Source organism: Scardinius erythrophthalmus, assembly GCF_964197995.2.
Source record: "Scardinius erythrophthalmus genome assembly, chromosome: 18".
NCBI lineage: Eukaryota > Metazoa > Chordata > Actinopteri > Cypriniformes > Leuciscidae > Scardinius > Scardinius erythrophthalmus.
Genome location: NC_138238.1, coordinates 34,800,281 through 34,815,171, shown reverse-complemented (window position 1 = coordinate 34,815,171; position 14,891 = coordinate 34,800,281). Strand labels below are relative to the sequence as shown.

At 37.7% G+C, this 14,891-nt stretch overlaps 1 protein-coding gene across 1 annotated transcript in view; it reads left to right on the top strand.

Moving 5' to 3' along the window:
* The window catches only part of scn4aa (sodium channel, voltage-gated, type IV, alpha, a), a 51,929-nt gene extending 37,622 nt beyond the window's left edge, over positions 1-14,307 (top strand). The window contains exons 16-26 of the mRNA XM_081392604.1: positions 4,772-5,137; positions 5,686-5,812; positions 5,939-6,093; positions 6,882-7,055; positions 7,159-7,281; positions 8,993-9,271; positions 9,654-9,707; positions 10,982-11,119; positions 11,220-11,324; positions 11,478-11,748; positions 12,664-14,307. Of these exons, the coding sequence (XP_081248730.1) occupies positions 4,772-5,137; positions 5,686-5,812; positions 5,939-6,093; positions 6,882-7,055; positions 7,159-7,281; positions 8,993-9,271; positions 9,654-9,707; positions 10,982-11,119; positions 11,220-11,324; positions 11,478-11,748; positions 12,664-13,964 (3,093 nt within the window). The 3' untranslated portion in view covers positions 13,965-14,307. The remainder of the gene's footprint in view (positions 1-4,771; positions 5,138-5,685; positions 5,813-5,938; positions 6,094-6,881; positions 7,056-7,158; positions 7,282-8,992; positions 9,272-9,653; positions 9,708-10,981; positions 11,120-11,219; positions 11,325-11,477; positions 11,749-12,663) is intronic.
* Positions 14,308-14,891: the final 584 nt, after the last annotated feature.

Sequence of the window (14,891 nt, the reverse complement as noted above, 5' to 3'; positions counted from 1 at the left end):
GAGATGTCTTTAGCGGTTTCTTGAAAATGGCTAAAGACACCGCTGCTCTGGTGGAAGTAGGCAGGTAATTGTAAAGCGGCTTTGAATCAATGTATGTTGTGAAAAGCTCTATACAAATAAATTTGACTTGACTTGGCTTTTTAAGTGAAAACTAGCCTGCTAACTTCATGTGTTGTTACAGAAGAAGGAGATGCAGATGAGCTGCTAGCAGCTGTGCACATAATTACCATATTGGAGCTGCTGACTGAATACACTTCCTCTCAGGTTATACATAGAGAGAAAAGGAAATGGCCTGTCTTAGCGAGCCGAGCTAGCAAAACTATTATTACTCAATATAACCCATGGCTAACATACATTTCACACACACACGCACACACACTCTTCTCGTATTTACCATCTACTGCACTTGTCTTCTGGACAAACAGGCATTGCAAGCCACAGCTACATGTTTGGTGCTGTCCTCTATTTACATAGTATGACTAGAGCCAGCAAACACCGGTTTTGATCTTGGCTGTGTGCTAAGACCCAGCTCAAGTGAATGTCTTGGCGCACAAGAAACAAACATGGACAGCTAAGAAACACAGTGATAGAAGCTGAAGATCCATGTCACAGCTCCCTGTTCTGATAAGGTCATTGAAAGGAGAGGAAAACAATGCTAAATGCAAATAAAAAAAAGCAGCTGACAATATACAACCATTCAAAAGTTTGGGGCTGATAAGATTTAAAAAATAATAATAATAATAATAATAATTTAAATCTCTTATGCTCACCAAGGCTGCATTTACTTGATCAAAAAATACAGTAAAAACAGTAATATTGTGAAATATTATTACCAATTAAATTAACTGTTGTGCAAAGCTGAATTTCTCACGAAACATTTCTTATTACGATCACAGTTTAAAACAGTTGAGCTGCTTAATATTTTTTTGGAAACCGACACATCTTTGTTTTTTCAGAATTATTTGATGAATAGAAAGTTCAAAAGAACAGCATTTATTTGAAACAGAAATCTTTTGCCTCGTTAGGAATATCTTTACTGTAACTTTTGATCAATTTAACGAATTCTTGCTGAATAAAATGACTACTTTCTTTAAAAAAAAAATCTTACTGACCCATAACTTTTAAATGGCAGTATTAGTTGCAAATTTAGGGTGTGTTCACACTTGGCTTGTTTGGTTCGATTAAAACGAACCCTGGTGCGATTGCTCTGTTTAGTGCAGTTTATTTGAATAACGCTGCCTGGTGCGCACCAACCATGAGTCCGCTGAAAAGATGGGTCTCGTTCCGCTTCCAAACGAACTCTGGTGCGGTTCGAATGAAATATGAATGTAACCCGGACCAAAGACATGCAAACGGACCAAAAACGGGACAACCCTAAAAAGGACAGAATGCTCAAGCACACCAGTTTTTTCTTGTCATAGTCGTGATGTTGCCCGTCACAGTTCGGTTAGCCCAGCACACAGCCTTGTTTTGGATGTTCGGTTTGTTGCTGGTGTCAAAGGATGTGCTTCAAACTTTACCGTATTTTGGCAAAAATATTGTTAGATGCCAATGGGAACAGACAGAGGGACATACCCTAATCCTAAATGTAAATTCCAATGTTAAATTTGAATAACTTTTTTAAATTATTTTTTACATTTGTATGTTAAAAGGGTTTACTGAGGAAAACCAGAGGGTCCTGAAGCAAAATCGGCAGAATACTCCACATGATGGAGTGCAAACAAATCATAGAGCATGGAGAACTGGCATGAGTTGCATCTGCGCTCCAAGTTTAGTGGGCTGGATGAAAAAAGTTTGCTAGAGGAGGGTAACACGGGAAACCAAATATCAGTGGCCTCATTTGGCATGTAACTCTGATGTGCAATGTGAAAATCACAGCACCTGCTTCTACTGGTGTGTTTCTCAGGAAGCTTGACGTATTTCATACATTAGGCTGATATGTTGTCAAATGGTCTGGGCATTTTGCACTAGGTGACTGAGTGCCAAATAATGTGTGCTCGGTATTAATATAGTATCATGACACTATTATGATTAATATAGTATTAAGTAACTTGACTAAGCAAAATAAATTGGTAATGATGTATTATTGTTTTGGAGCTTTAAATACACCCACATATCCTTACAAGTTAAGTGTCAAAAATATTTTAAGTACTGCATCAGTGGAATAGGTAATATTACAAAATAAACCATACTGTGACATCAGAAAAAACTGATGGGGTTAAAATTATATGACTTAATTCTCATAAAATAAGCCTGACAACTTTTTTTCTTGGAATGATATAATTTCATAAAAGAATGCCTGGTTTTGATGCTTTTCGTATGTTCATATGAACCAAGATTTGTTGATCATAGATGAACCAACGACATTCTGCCTTTATACCCATCTGATCTCTCTTATTTTATTTATATTTCTCAGCCTGTGTAAATGAGAACAGCCATGGCTGCTGTAATTATGTGCTATATCTAGTGTGCTTATATCCTAAAGATAGCATCCCTGCCTCAGGCTTCCAGACAAGATAATATTTAATGAAACTTCATTACAACAGAGCCTACCTAAACCTGATAAACCTGGCTGCGTATAACTTGGAAACCAACTAGTTGTGAAACTAGCTTTTATTACTGAGGCAACATTTAGACTGCAGGTAAATGTGGCCCAAATCAGATTTTTTTTTTTTGCTCATATATGTGATTCTGCTGTTTTTTTGTGTGTGTATGAACAGCACAAACCACATGAAATTTGATCTTTTCAATTCTGATTTGGGCCACTTCCATATGTGGTATTAAATCCAAGACAGTTGTAAAAAAATTATATTTATTTAAATATAAAGTTGATCACTTTTTAGCTTAAAGGGTTAGTTCACCCAAAAATTGAAATTATGTCATTAATGACTCACCCTCATGTCGTTCCAAGCCCGTAAGACCTCCGTTCATCTTCGGAACACAAATTAAGATATTTTAGATTTAGTCCGAGAGCTTTCTGTTCCTCCATTGAAAGTCAATGGACGGCATACTGTCCATGTCCAAAAAGGCAATACAGACATCATCAAAGTAGTCCATGTGACATCAGTGGCTCGATCTTAAGTTTATCAAGCGGCGAGAATACTTTTTGTGCACAAAAAGTAAACAAAAATAACGACTTTAGTTTATTCCACTATTCATTTCCTTCTCTCTGGGCCTCGAGTGAGTTCACGTAGTGTTTTTGCGTAGCGCGTCTGTGTTGTACATCACACGGATCACACATGACCAGCGTCGGCCAATAGTGAGCCTACGTGTGACGTACAACACAGACGCGCTACACAAAAACACTACGTGAAATAGCTCGAGGCCCAGAGAGAAGGAAATGAATAGTGGAATAAACTAAAGTCGTTATTTTTGTTTACTTTTTGTGCACAAAAAGTATTCTCGTCGCTTGATAAACTTAAGATCGAGCCACTGCTGTCACATGGACTACTTTGATGATGTCTGTATTGCCTTTCTGGACGTGAACAGTATGCCGTCCATTGACTTTCAATGGAGGAACAGAAAGCTCTCGGACTAAATCTAAAATATCTTAATTTGTGTTCCGAAGATGAACGGAGGTCTTACGGGCTTGGAACGACATGAGGGTGAGTCATTAATGACATAATTTTCATTTTTGGGTGAACTAACCCTTTAACTGTGTTAAATTACAATTAACGTGTAACATGGCAGGCATTCGGATGTACAGTTGTAATCGAAATTATTCAACCCCCATTGCAAATCAGGTTTATTAGCAAAACTTACAGACTTTCAGCTGTTTGCAATGATGAAATCAAACAAAAGTAATTGAAATACCTCGACACAACAAATGTTTCAAGTGGTTTCCGCAAATTCAACTTCTGCAGTCTCAAAATTAGTCAACCCCCTCATGGCAAGCATCTTTAGTACTTAGTAGAACACCTTTTATCCAAAGTGACTTGCATCCAGAGGTGGACAGTAACAAAGTACATTTACTTGAGTACTGTACTTAAGTACACTTTTTGAGTATCTGTACTTTACTGGAGTATACATTTTTCTGGAAACTATTTACTTTAACTTCACTGCATTTGAAAGACAAATATCTTACTTTTTACTCCACTACATTTCTATCAAGGTCCTTGAGTAGAAAGTAGTAACGTCAGTCAGGGGATGATTTTGGTTGGAAAGGAAAGTCAGGTTGACGTCAGAACCTGGTGTCAGATTGACGTCAACATCCAACGTCGGACAGACGGGCACTATTTGAGGGAACAGCCATTTGGGTGTCTGGAACCATTTTGGACGTTATTGAGTGCACTTATTCAATCTCACAATCAATCCCGCTACTGGAACTGTGTTCTAGAAATAAATTTGATATTGATATGAGGGTAGTTAGGCAGGTATAGATTCAGAGGCATAAGGTACAGTAAGTATTACATACAACAATGCAACGACAATGCAAAAATAATAAAACAATGCATTGACATTTACTTTTTACTTTTGATACTTGAGTACTTTTAAAAACTAGTACTTCTGTACTTTTACTTAAGTAAAAATCGGTCTTTACAACTTTTACTTGTAACAGAGTAATATTTGACAAGTAGTATTTGTACTTTCACTCAAGTAAGGAAGTTGTGTACTTTGACCACCTCTGCTTGCGTCGTATGCATTTTATCATGTGTGTGACTGTGAACCCCTTGATCTTGGTATTGTTAGCACCACGCTCCACTACTATCTGCAGGAACGTCTTCTATCTATCTAAAATCCTGCCAAGCTCATTCTTACCTGTACTTTTCAGGTGCTGAATCTGTTCCTGGCCCTGCTGCTCAGCTCCTTCAGTGGGGATAACCTGTCTGCAGGTGATGACGATGGTGAGATGAACAACCTTCAAATCGCCATTGGTCGAATCACCAGGGGTATAGATTGGCTCAAAGCCTTCGTCGCCAGTATGGTGGGACAGATTCTAGGAAAGAAACCTGCTGACAATAATGAGGAAGTAGTGGAAGGAGACGTAGAACAATATGCTTTAAACCACCTGGATGAGGGAAAAATGGCAGATGGCTTGACCAACTCTTTGTCTCCAACACTGACTGTGCCCATTGCTCGTTTTGAGTCCGATGTTGAAGAGGACTCTGATGAATCTTCTGATGAGGAGGACAGAAAGGTGAGGGGTCAGAACTTAGCAATCAACTCTACCTCACTCTCCTTCCATCAAAATATAGAATAGTGTACACTGTAGTGTGCCATTACTTTTTTTTAAAAAGCATTAAAGGCACAAATCCTAGATGCTAGATAAGCCTTTACAAATGATCGTGAAGAAATTATTTAGAAATTATTACAAATTTACTTACCATGAAAAGTATTGAGTTTTAAAGGGATAGTTCACCCAAAAATGAAAATTCTGTCAGTAATTACTCACCCTCATGTTGTTCCAACCCCGTAAGACTTTCGTTCCTCTTCGGAACACAAATTAAGATATTTTTAATGAAATCTGAGAGCTGGCTCACACCTCCATAGGCTGCTAGGTAATTGCAACTGCCGGCCCAGTAAAGTTAGTAAAGACATTGTTAAAATAGTCCATGTGACAACAGTGGCTATTTAATATTATTCAACAAATATATTTACCACATGAAATTAAAAGCACAGCTCACACTGTTCCCTTCAGTTTTGTTGTTCGCTCTCTCTCATTTCTTTACGTCTTTTGCTGCACAGGCCACTCTTAATGATGACGACTCTTCGGTTTGTAGCACAGTGGACTACCGACCTCCAGAACCTGAGCCTGAGCCCGAAGAGGAAGAAGAACCTGAGCCTGAAGAGCCAGAGTCCTGTTTCACAGAGGGTGAGCATGCATGCTTCATTTTTCTCACTTTTTATTACCAGTACTCATAATGAATATTAATGTTCAAGGCACCACTACAAGACTGCAGGTTCTTCAAGGTCATAATGTTTTTCTCTTTTTACCTAGGTTGTGTTAAGCGATGTACATGTTTGAGTGTAGACATCACTGAAGGATGGGGGAAAAAGTGGTGGAACCTGCGAAGAACATGCTTCACCATCGTTGAGCATGACTACTTTGAGACCTTCATCATCTTTATGATCCTCCTCAGCAGTGGAGCACTGGTATGTCTGTCAATGCTTATGTTATTAATGCGAAATGAAATCCTTTAAATCCAAGGTGCTAAAAGTGCTTGAAATTTTTTAAATTGAAGTCCTGGAAAACCATTGAAAACAGCCATATGATCCTCCTCAGCAGTGGAGCACTGGTATGTCTGTCAATGCTTATGTTATTAATGCGAAATGAAATCCTTTAAATCCAAGGTGCTAAAAGTGCTTGAAATTTTTTAAATTGAAGTCCTGGAAAACCATTGAAAACAGCCATATTTATGAAAAGGGACCTCGAAAAGTGTTTGAATTATTGAAAGACAATGTGAAATTAGTGTTTAATTTTATCGATAAACGAATCTTCTCATGCAAAATTAACGCCCATCTGATATATAGCCAATTGCATGGCTATGAGCATGATATTGCTCATATAAATATCCAAGTATATGGTACAACTTTCATTCTTCAGGTCAATCATATATTCATGGGGGGAAAAAATCAGTTTGAATAAGGAAAGCAATATATTTGTCATAGTATCCTTTCAATGGTTGCTGCACTTTTATTTGTACTATTTTGCTTTTTTATTTTTATTTATCTATTTACCTTTTTTAGAATTTAAAAGATAATAAAGATATTATTTGATAAGTGAGATCTCTGACTGCAGTCCTTAGAAATCAAAAAAGTAGAGTTTGAAAAGTCCTTGAAAAAGCCCTTTATGAACCTTGTTCATAGCTTCATTTGATGGAAATGGGAACTTATAAATCCATTAATGCTTGTTTGATGCATCATTGTTTTCATTCTGTCAGGCTTTTGAGGATATCAACATTGAGCGCCGCAGAGTGATCAAGATCATCCTGGAGTATGCTGATAAAGTCTTCACATACGTTTTCATTGTGGAGATGTTACTGAAGTGGGTGGCATATGGTTTCAAGACCTACTTCACTAACGCATGGTGCTGGCTGGACTTCCTCATTGTGGATGTGAGTTTACCTGTAAAATTTGCATCTTAACCCTTATAAGCAAATACCTGTTGGATGCCAAAGTTTGTGTGTACTGATTTGCTCACCTGTTGTTTTATTTAAGGTGTCTCTGATCAGTTTAACAGCCAATTTAATGGGCTATTCTGAGCTGGGACCAATCAAATCTCTCAGAACACTCAGGGCTCTTCGACCACTTCGAGCTCTGTCGAGATTTGAGGGAATGAGGGTAAAGAATGACTCTCTTTTCATTTATGTGTATTTGTGTGATTCTTCAATTCTGGAATAAAAATCTGAAGTTGACCTTGATTATCCTTTAAGAGAATTTTGATAGAATATTTTATGTGGTGTAGATTTTGTTTAATGGCGTGGTTGGATGGTTATGACATTTTCTACTTTTTCAGAATTATTTGTTCAACCTTGAAAGCGAACTGAACCCTCAATCGGCTCCCTAGTTCAGTAGTCAGGACACTGATGAGGGAGTCGGCCATTTTAAGGAAAATACAAAGTGTGGAATGTTGGACAATTTATGAAGCAACTTTAATCACGTAGCGGAGGGGGAGGGGCATCAGGCCCCGATGTTGAATTACAAAATAACCTTATAAATTTCACACACTACACAGATGAATATATAGTGTATTAGTACACAGAGTAAAGGTGCATAGTGTAGACTGTGTCATTGGGACGCAACTAATGTTCTTTTAACTAAGCGCGAAACATAAATCACATGAGCAAACTCACTGTACATATTGTAATGACATGCAATAGATGTTTTGACAAAAACAAACAGCGTTTTAATTATATTTTAGCATAAACATATATCACTAAACATTTACTGAACATAATCTAGCTAACATTTATAATTAATTTATGGCTGCATGTTGCAGGTATATGTATTTATCATAATGTAATTGAAATAACATAAAACAATTTGGGCTGTCAAAATTAACACGATTAACGCAGCATTTCTTTCCATCTGTCACAATTATGTTCTGTTTAGTTGTTTCTGTCATGTCTAGTTCTCATGGTGTCTGATTAGTTAATCTCTGTCCAGCCGTTCCTGTTTAGTGTCCTTATTTACTATGTGTATTTATACTCCTCGTTCTGTTCAGTCCTCATCGGTTATTGTTTGTGTTGAAGATGAACGTGAATGTTCCTCTGAGTTTGCTAGTAAGACTGTGTATTTCATCATCTCCTTCGTTGTACGCTTTCTACAGCCAGCTATCCGTGACATCCTTTAGCTAGCATGATTTCATTAAATAATCACGCTCTTCTTAAAGCATGACAATACAATATTTTGTCTTTGTTTGTTTTTATATTAATTTGGAGATTGATTGTGAAATTCTTACAAATAAAAATATATTAAAAACTTTAATGTTAGGTGCGAAAGACGTGCGATTAATTAGTAATTTTGTTTAATCAATTAACAGCACTAAAAAAATGTCCGAAAAATATCAGTTCTGCTGTTGTTTATAAATACCAGTAGTGGTTTTGCACTAAGAGGATGTTGCCATGTCACCATCAGTGTCCCAATATGCAGTGAGCCAGAGTCCTTACTGTCCTTGCCAATGCCCAAATTCATGTACGCGATATACTGATTTATGATGTAGGGAGCTAGGGAGCTGATTGAGACGCAAAAAGGGGAAGTTGAAAATTGAAAATTCAAAAATCAGTATTTATAAAAATAAAAAATATATAAAAATATATATAAAAACTGTATTTAAGGTTTCAACACTTCTAGGAAAAGGTAATTAAAGTAATTTAAGGTAATTAAAAAAAAGGTAATTAAAGCACGATTTGACAGAGTTTGAAGCATTTTTTTATTTGATTCATCCTAAGGGGCAGAACATTTCCTCTAACTGAATTAGTATTTTTATGTTAACTTTGGAGTTGTTCTTAAAGTAATCTCTAAATCATGATTGTCTTCATACTCCATACAGGTGGTGGTGAACGCACTGGTTGGTGCAATTCCCTCCATTTTTAATGTGCTCCTGGTGTGTCTGATATTCTGGCTTATCTTCAGCATTATGGGAGTCAATCTATTTGCTGGAAAGTTCTACCACTGCATCAACACAACCACAGAGGAACGCTTTCCCATGGATGTGGTCAACAACAGGAGTGACTGCATGGCACTGATGCACACCAATGAGGCGCGCTGGGTTAATGTCAAGGTCAACTATGACAACGTGGGTCTTGGCTACCTCTCTCTACTGCAAATTGTAAGTTTTGCCATTACTTGCAGAGTTCAGTTCAGAGTTCATTATACAGTGTATGGTGCACATGCAGCCATAAACAGCCATACCTGTATCATGAGGAATCAAATGTTGCTTGATATAAAAAAGGCTTGATATACTCCATTAAAAAAAAACAGAAATTCAGAACTCAAAAGAGTAACATTGAAAGAAAAAAAAAAACTTCCACAACTTTGTGACATTAGAAAAAGATATGCATCAGTTAGCATATTTACAGACTGTGAATATATTTTCATGTCCTTTTCTTTTTTTGCATCAAAGGACACAGAGGTAATTCGGTACAAATCCATAATGAATCAATGCGTTTAACTTGACATGCTGATATTCAGAAAATACTCTCTCCACATAGGCCACATTCAAAGGCTGGATGGATATCATGTATGCTGCAGTGGATTCTAGAGAGGTATGTGAACGACATGCTTTCCGCCTGTAACATTTACAGTGCTCAGCTGCAACAAAGCAATTCTAAATGCTGTATGCATATAATGAAGTGTGAGTTGTGAGCTTGTGAACTGACAATAAATAGTCAACACAACTTTCCGTTATGTTGTCCTCGCTGATTGTAAAGACGAACAGTGCAATGTGCTGTCTAATTCATGGACAAATTTCTTGGCTGGAGTGAAACGAATAGTTCATCTAAATAATGAACATTTCGCCATTATATACTCGCCCTCATGTCTTTCCAACCCTTTATGCTGTTAAAGAGGACGAAAGTGCATTATACAAGAACCATAAAAGTAGTCCATACAACTTGTGCACTATAGTGTAAGTGTTCTGAAGCCATTCAATAGCTTTGTGTAACGAACCAACAAACATTTAACTCTTTCCCTGACAGCGTTTAAAACGCATGCGCCAGCGCCAGCATTTTTTATAATTTTCACAAAACTTTTATGGCCCCCAGAATATTTTGTTGTAGGAATATCTAAACATGCAATATCAGAACAGAGCCTCCGCCCAAAAAAAAAAAATTATTCTAGCTTAATGCATTCTTTTTTTTTTTATCAACACTAGGGTAAGTTTCATTAAAATAAAAGCAACATTTTGAGCAAAAAGCTGAGAAAATCGCTCTTTTGTCAAATCGGATCGGATTCGGGACGATGATCAAAACTTAGATGGAGTAGATCTAGTCCATCAACACCCCAAGGTGTTGAATGACAGTCCTGGGTCAACATTTCATTCGGTAACGTTGGGCAGTTTCGATTTATATGCTGTTTAATGATGATCGCGTTATTTTTCACATGCATCTGCTTACATATGCTATCGCTTGTTTCTGCTTCTTTTTCAACTTTGTTTTGATCCGGCGATTCTGTACTTTTTCAGAAGATGTGTTATAGCGCCCCCTACCGTATAACAGTGAAAACACGGAAAGCCGGAAAATTCCGTCAATGGCGGGAAGCGTTGTCTCATAAATGATGGACAATTCCGTCAATGTCGGGGAAAGAGTAAAGTCATTCTTCTCCGCCAGTGCAAATCTTAAATCAAATATGGTGCATATGGCACAGGTTGGACGTCAATAACATTATGCATTGTTGGTTCTCGTTACCAAAGTATCATGACATCAAAGTTGTGGTACTGTATTGATTTGAGTTCTGTAGCGAAGGTTAAGAATAATAAAGTAAATAATGACTTCAAAATGACACTTTTATTGGAGCATTCATTATTTCTTTTCCTTGTCAGGTAGAAGAGCAGCCATCATATGAGATCAACCTTTACATGTACCTATATTTTGTTATTTTCATCATTTTTGGCTCCTTTTTCACTCTCAACCTCTTCATTGGTGTCATCATTGACAACTTTAATCAGCAAAAGTCAAAGATAAGTATCACTTTTTCTAACTAACCTCCAAATTAATTTGTGTTGCACGTTTGAATTGTTCTTTACCAGAAAGAATAATTAATATTTGTTTCTTCTGCACTTTGGAGGGGAAGACCTTTTCATGACAGAGGAACAGAAAAAGTACTATGATGCCATGAAGAAGTTGGGTTCCAAAAAGCCTGCAAAACCAATCCCTCGGCCTTCGGTATGAACCATTTTACTTACATTCAATCTTCCATTGCTGTTTTTTTACCATTAAAACTAATTGACTGTCAACAAAATGTTTTATTTTAAAATCAGCATTAAATCTCTTTAAAAAGTTTTTAAAAACGAATCTACTATATTGCTTTTCTAACAGAATTGTATCCAGGGCATGGTGTTTGACTTCATCTCAAAACAGTTCTTTGACATCTTTATCATGGTGCTTATCTGCCTCAATATGGTGACCATGATGATAGAGACAGATGACCAGAGTACTGAGAAAGAGGATATCCTGTACCTGATCAATTTGGTGTTCATCATCATCTTCTCAGGGGAATGCGTACTTAAGATGATCGCGCTTAGACAGTACTTCTTCACTATTGGCTGGAATGTCTTTGATTTTGTTGTGGTCATCCTTTCTGTAGCAGGTAAGTGTAGAACAACCAAGGCTCATTGGAAAGACATGCCTGTGGCAACATTCCTGCAAAATAACATTAAGTTGCTTCTTGCACATTTCGCAGCACATTCAAAGTGAAATTTCAACCAAGTGGCGCTAAGACCACGTTCAGTTTTATACAAAATAGATGAACGTGAATCTGGAATTTTTTTATTACGTTGGTTGTTGCATGTTTTCTGAAATAAAATGTCTAGTTAGTGGTGCTAAAAGGTTAATGATCTATCATGTTTGAAAATCATGTAGCACCTTCACTAAATGTACCCTAAACCTAACCAAGAGTGTGAGCAAAAGCAAACGGGACAAATACTTATTTTCTGACTTAACCAAGCCATTTGGCTTGTTCCTACATGTCTTTGAGCTCTTTTATTGTATCTCATGTTTCATAGGACTTGTACTAGGTGAGCTAGTTTACTATGTCAGAAAAGCCATACATATGGAGCTAGTTATGTGATGCAAGTGTCAAAATCGTGTAAAAGTGTACATATCATGCACTATGGAAAGTGTTTTGAGGTCTTAACATAGTATTACGCAAGGAACCACGTTAAAAGTCTATTAATCAATAATCTTCCCCCGTAATCATAATTTGTGTGAAAATGAATCAAATTTGTTGGTGTTCTACTGCCACTATTGTTTGTTTCAACCAAAACTTGCATTTAAATGTATGTATACTGTAGGTATTTGTATTTTTGGAGCTCTGCAAAAGTGTAGATTTGTGATTAGAGATTGAACATCATGCCATTATAGATTGTTGTTGCTGAGTTTTTTTATATAGAATATCTAAGCATTGATCATAATGATTTTAATAAACTAGTGCTTCTATGTGTATACTTTCCTTCTGTAACTGTGGTAAATTGTTTATAATAACCCATATTTCTTCTTTCCCAAGGTCTGATGTTATCGGACATCATTGAGAAGTACTTTGTGTCTCCCACCTTGTTCCGTGTCATCCGACTTGCTAGGATCGGCCGCGTGCTACGTCTCATCAGAGGTGCGAAAGGCATTAGGACTCTTTTGTTTGCCTTGATGATGTCACTTCCTGCCCTCTTCAACATTGGGCTGCTTCTGTTCCTCATCATGTTCATCTTCTCAATTTTTGGCATGTCTAACTTTGCCTATGTGAAAAAGCAGGCAGGCATCGATGACATCTTCAACTTTGAAACATTTGGCGGTAGCATCATCTGTCTGTTTGAGATCACAACTTCGGCAGGCTGGGATGGGCTTCTGCTGCCTATTATGAACAGCGGCCCTCCAGATTGTGACCCTGACATAGAGAACCCTGGTACAGATGTTCGGGGTAACTGTGGGAATCCTGGCATGGGCATCATGTTTTTCTGCAGTTACATAATCATGTCGTTCCTGGTGGTTGTGAACATGTACATTGCCATCATTCTTGAGAACTTCAATGTTGCTCAAGAGGAGAGTGGAGACCCACTCTGCGAGGATGACTTTACAATGTTCGACGAGACATGGGAAAAGTTTGACGTTGATGCTACACAGTTCATCGAATACAACCGCTTGTTTGACTTTGTCGATACCTTGCAGGAACCTCTGCGAATTGCCAAACCTAACCGCCTCAAACTAATCACCATGGATCTGCCCATTGTAAGCGGAGACAAAATCCACTGTCTGGATATTCTTCTGGCAGTTACCCGTGAGGTTCTTGGCGACACCATCGAGATGACTGCCATGCAGAAGAGCATTGAAGCCAAGTTCATAATGAACAACCCCACATCTGCCTCATTTGAGCCAATCACCACCACTCTCAGGAGGAAGGAGGAAGAGCGAGCAGCCATTGCGGTTCAACGAACATACCGTAGACATCTCCTCAAACGTGCTATCCGCCATGCCTGCTTTTTGCGTCGCTCAAAGAGAAAAGTTAGTAGTCAGGGCGATGAAGAACCTCCTGAAAGCCAAGGGCTAATTGAAAGGAAAATGGATGCCTTGTATGGTAGCAACCCAGAACTTGCCATGGCTCTTGAGTTGCAGGCTAGGCCTATGCCATCTAATGGACCGCCACCTGAGCCCACCTCGGTCCCGCAGCATGGAGCATCAGTGACCTACCCTCGACCGCAGGGACAACTCATAATCCCAGTGGAGTGCACAAGGGAGATGATCCTTCGATCTGCACCTACAATGCATGAGCTGTGCAGTTCAGAGAATGCAACATTAAAAGAGACAATAGTATAACTGGCAGCCAATGTCTTTGGACTTAGGTAACCCTTGGGTGTAAAATCGAGTATCACCTGCACGCACTGAACAACAGATGCTCCAAAAATGCTCGGCTTAAAGGATTACACAGGACTGCTATGATGTGACATTGGAATGCCATTTATTGGGAGTACTGTTTTTTTATTATTTACATTTTTTATCTTATTTGTTCCCAATTAGAAATGTCCCAGTATATGTCATTACTTAGCCAAGTTGTTTTGCCCTTGTATTCGTTTACAGTTGAGCAGTTAGAGCCATTTCCACATTTTATGATGTTTTATTAACAAAGTTCGGGAGGAACACATTCAAATCAGTACGAGAGGAGGCATATATATATATATATATATATATATATATATATATATATATATATATATATATATATATATATATATATATATATATATATATATATATATATATATATATATATATATATATATATATATATATATATATATATATATATATATATATATATATATATATATATAGCTACATAGCCGACTTACCTATGTTCCTATGTACCCTCCATCCCGCCACCACCCTGTCTCCTCACACTTGCCTGGTTAACCAGAGATACAAGGGTACTCTGGGTTCGGGCCAAATTCAGAGCTCGGAGCCCTTCCCTCGGACAGCACGCCAAATACGCATACTTTTTTCTCTATCTGATTGTTTGCAAGTGTGAACTCGTGAATCCTGTTATTGTGCCATGAAGTGGACAAGCACCGCAATTTGTTTTGTTTTTTTTATGTCAGATTGAGCCCATACACACATGTGCCAGGTTTGGTTACAATATCTCCTTCCATTCAATAGTTATAGGCCCTGTCTCACATGGAGCCCTAACCCCTCTCGATCTTCCTCCGAATCTACACTTTCGTGACGTAATGTCGCTTTGATTGTTAT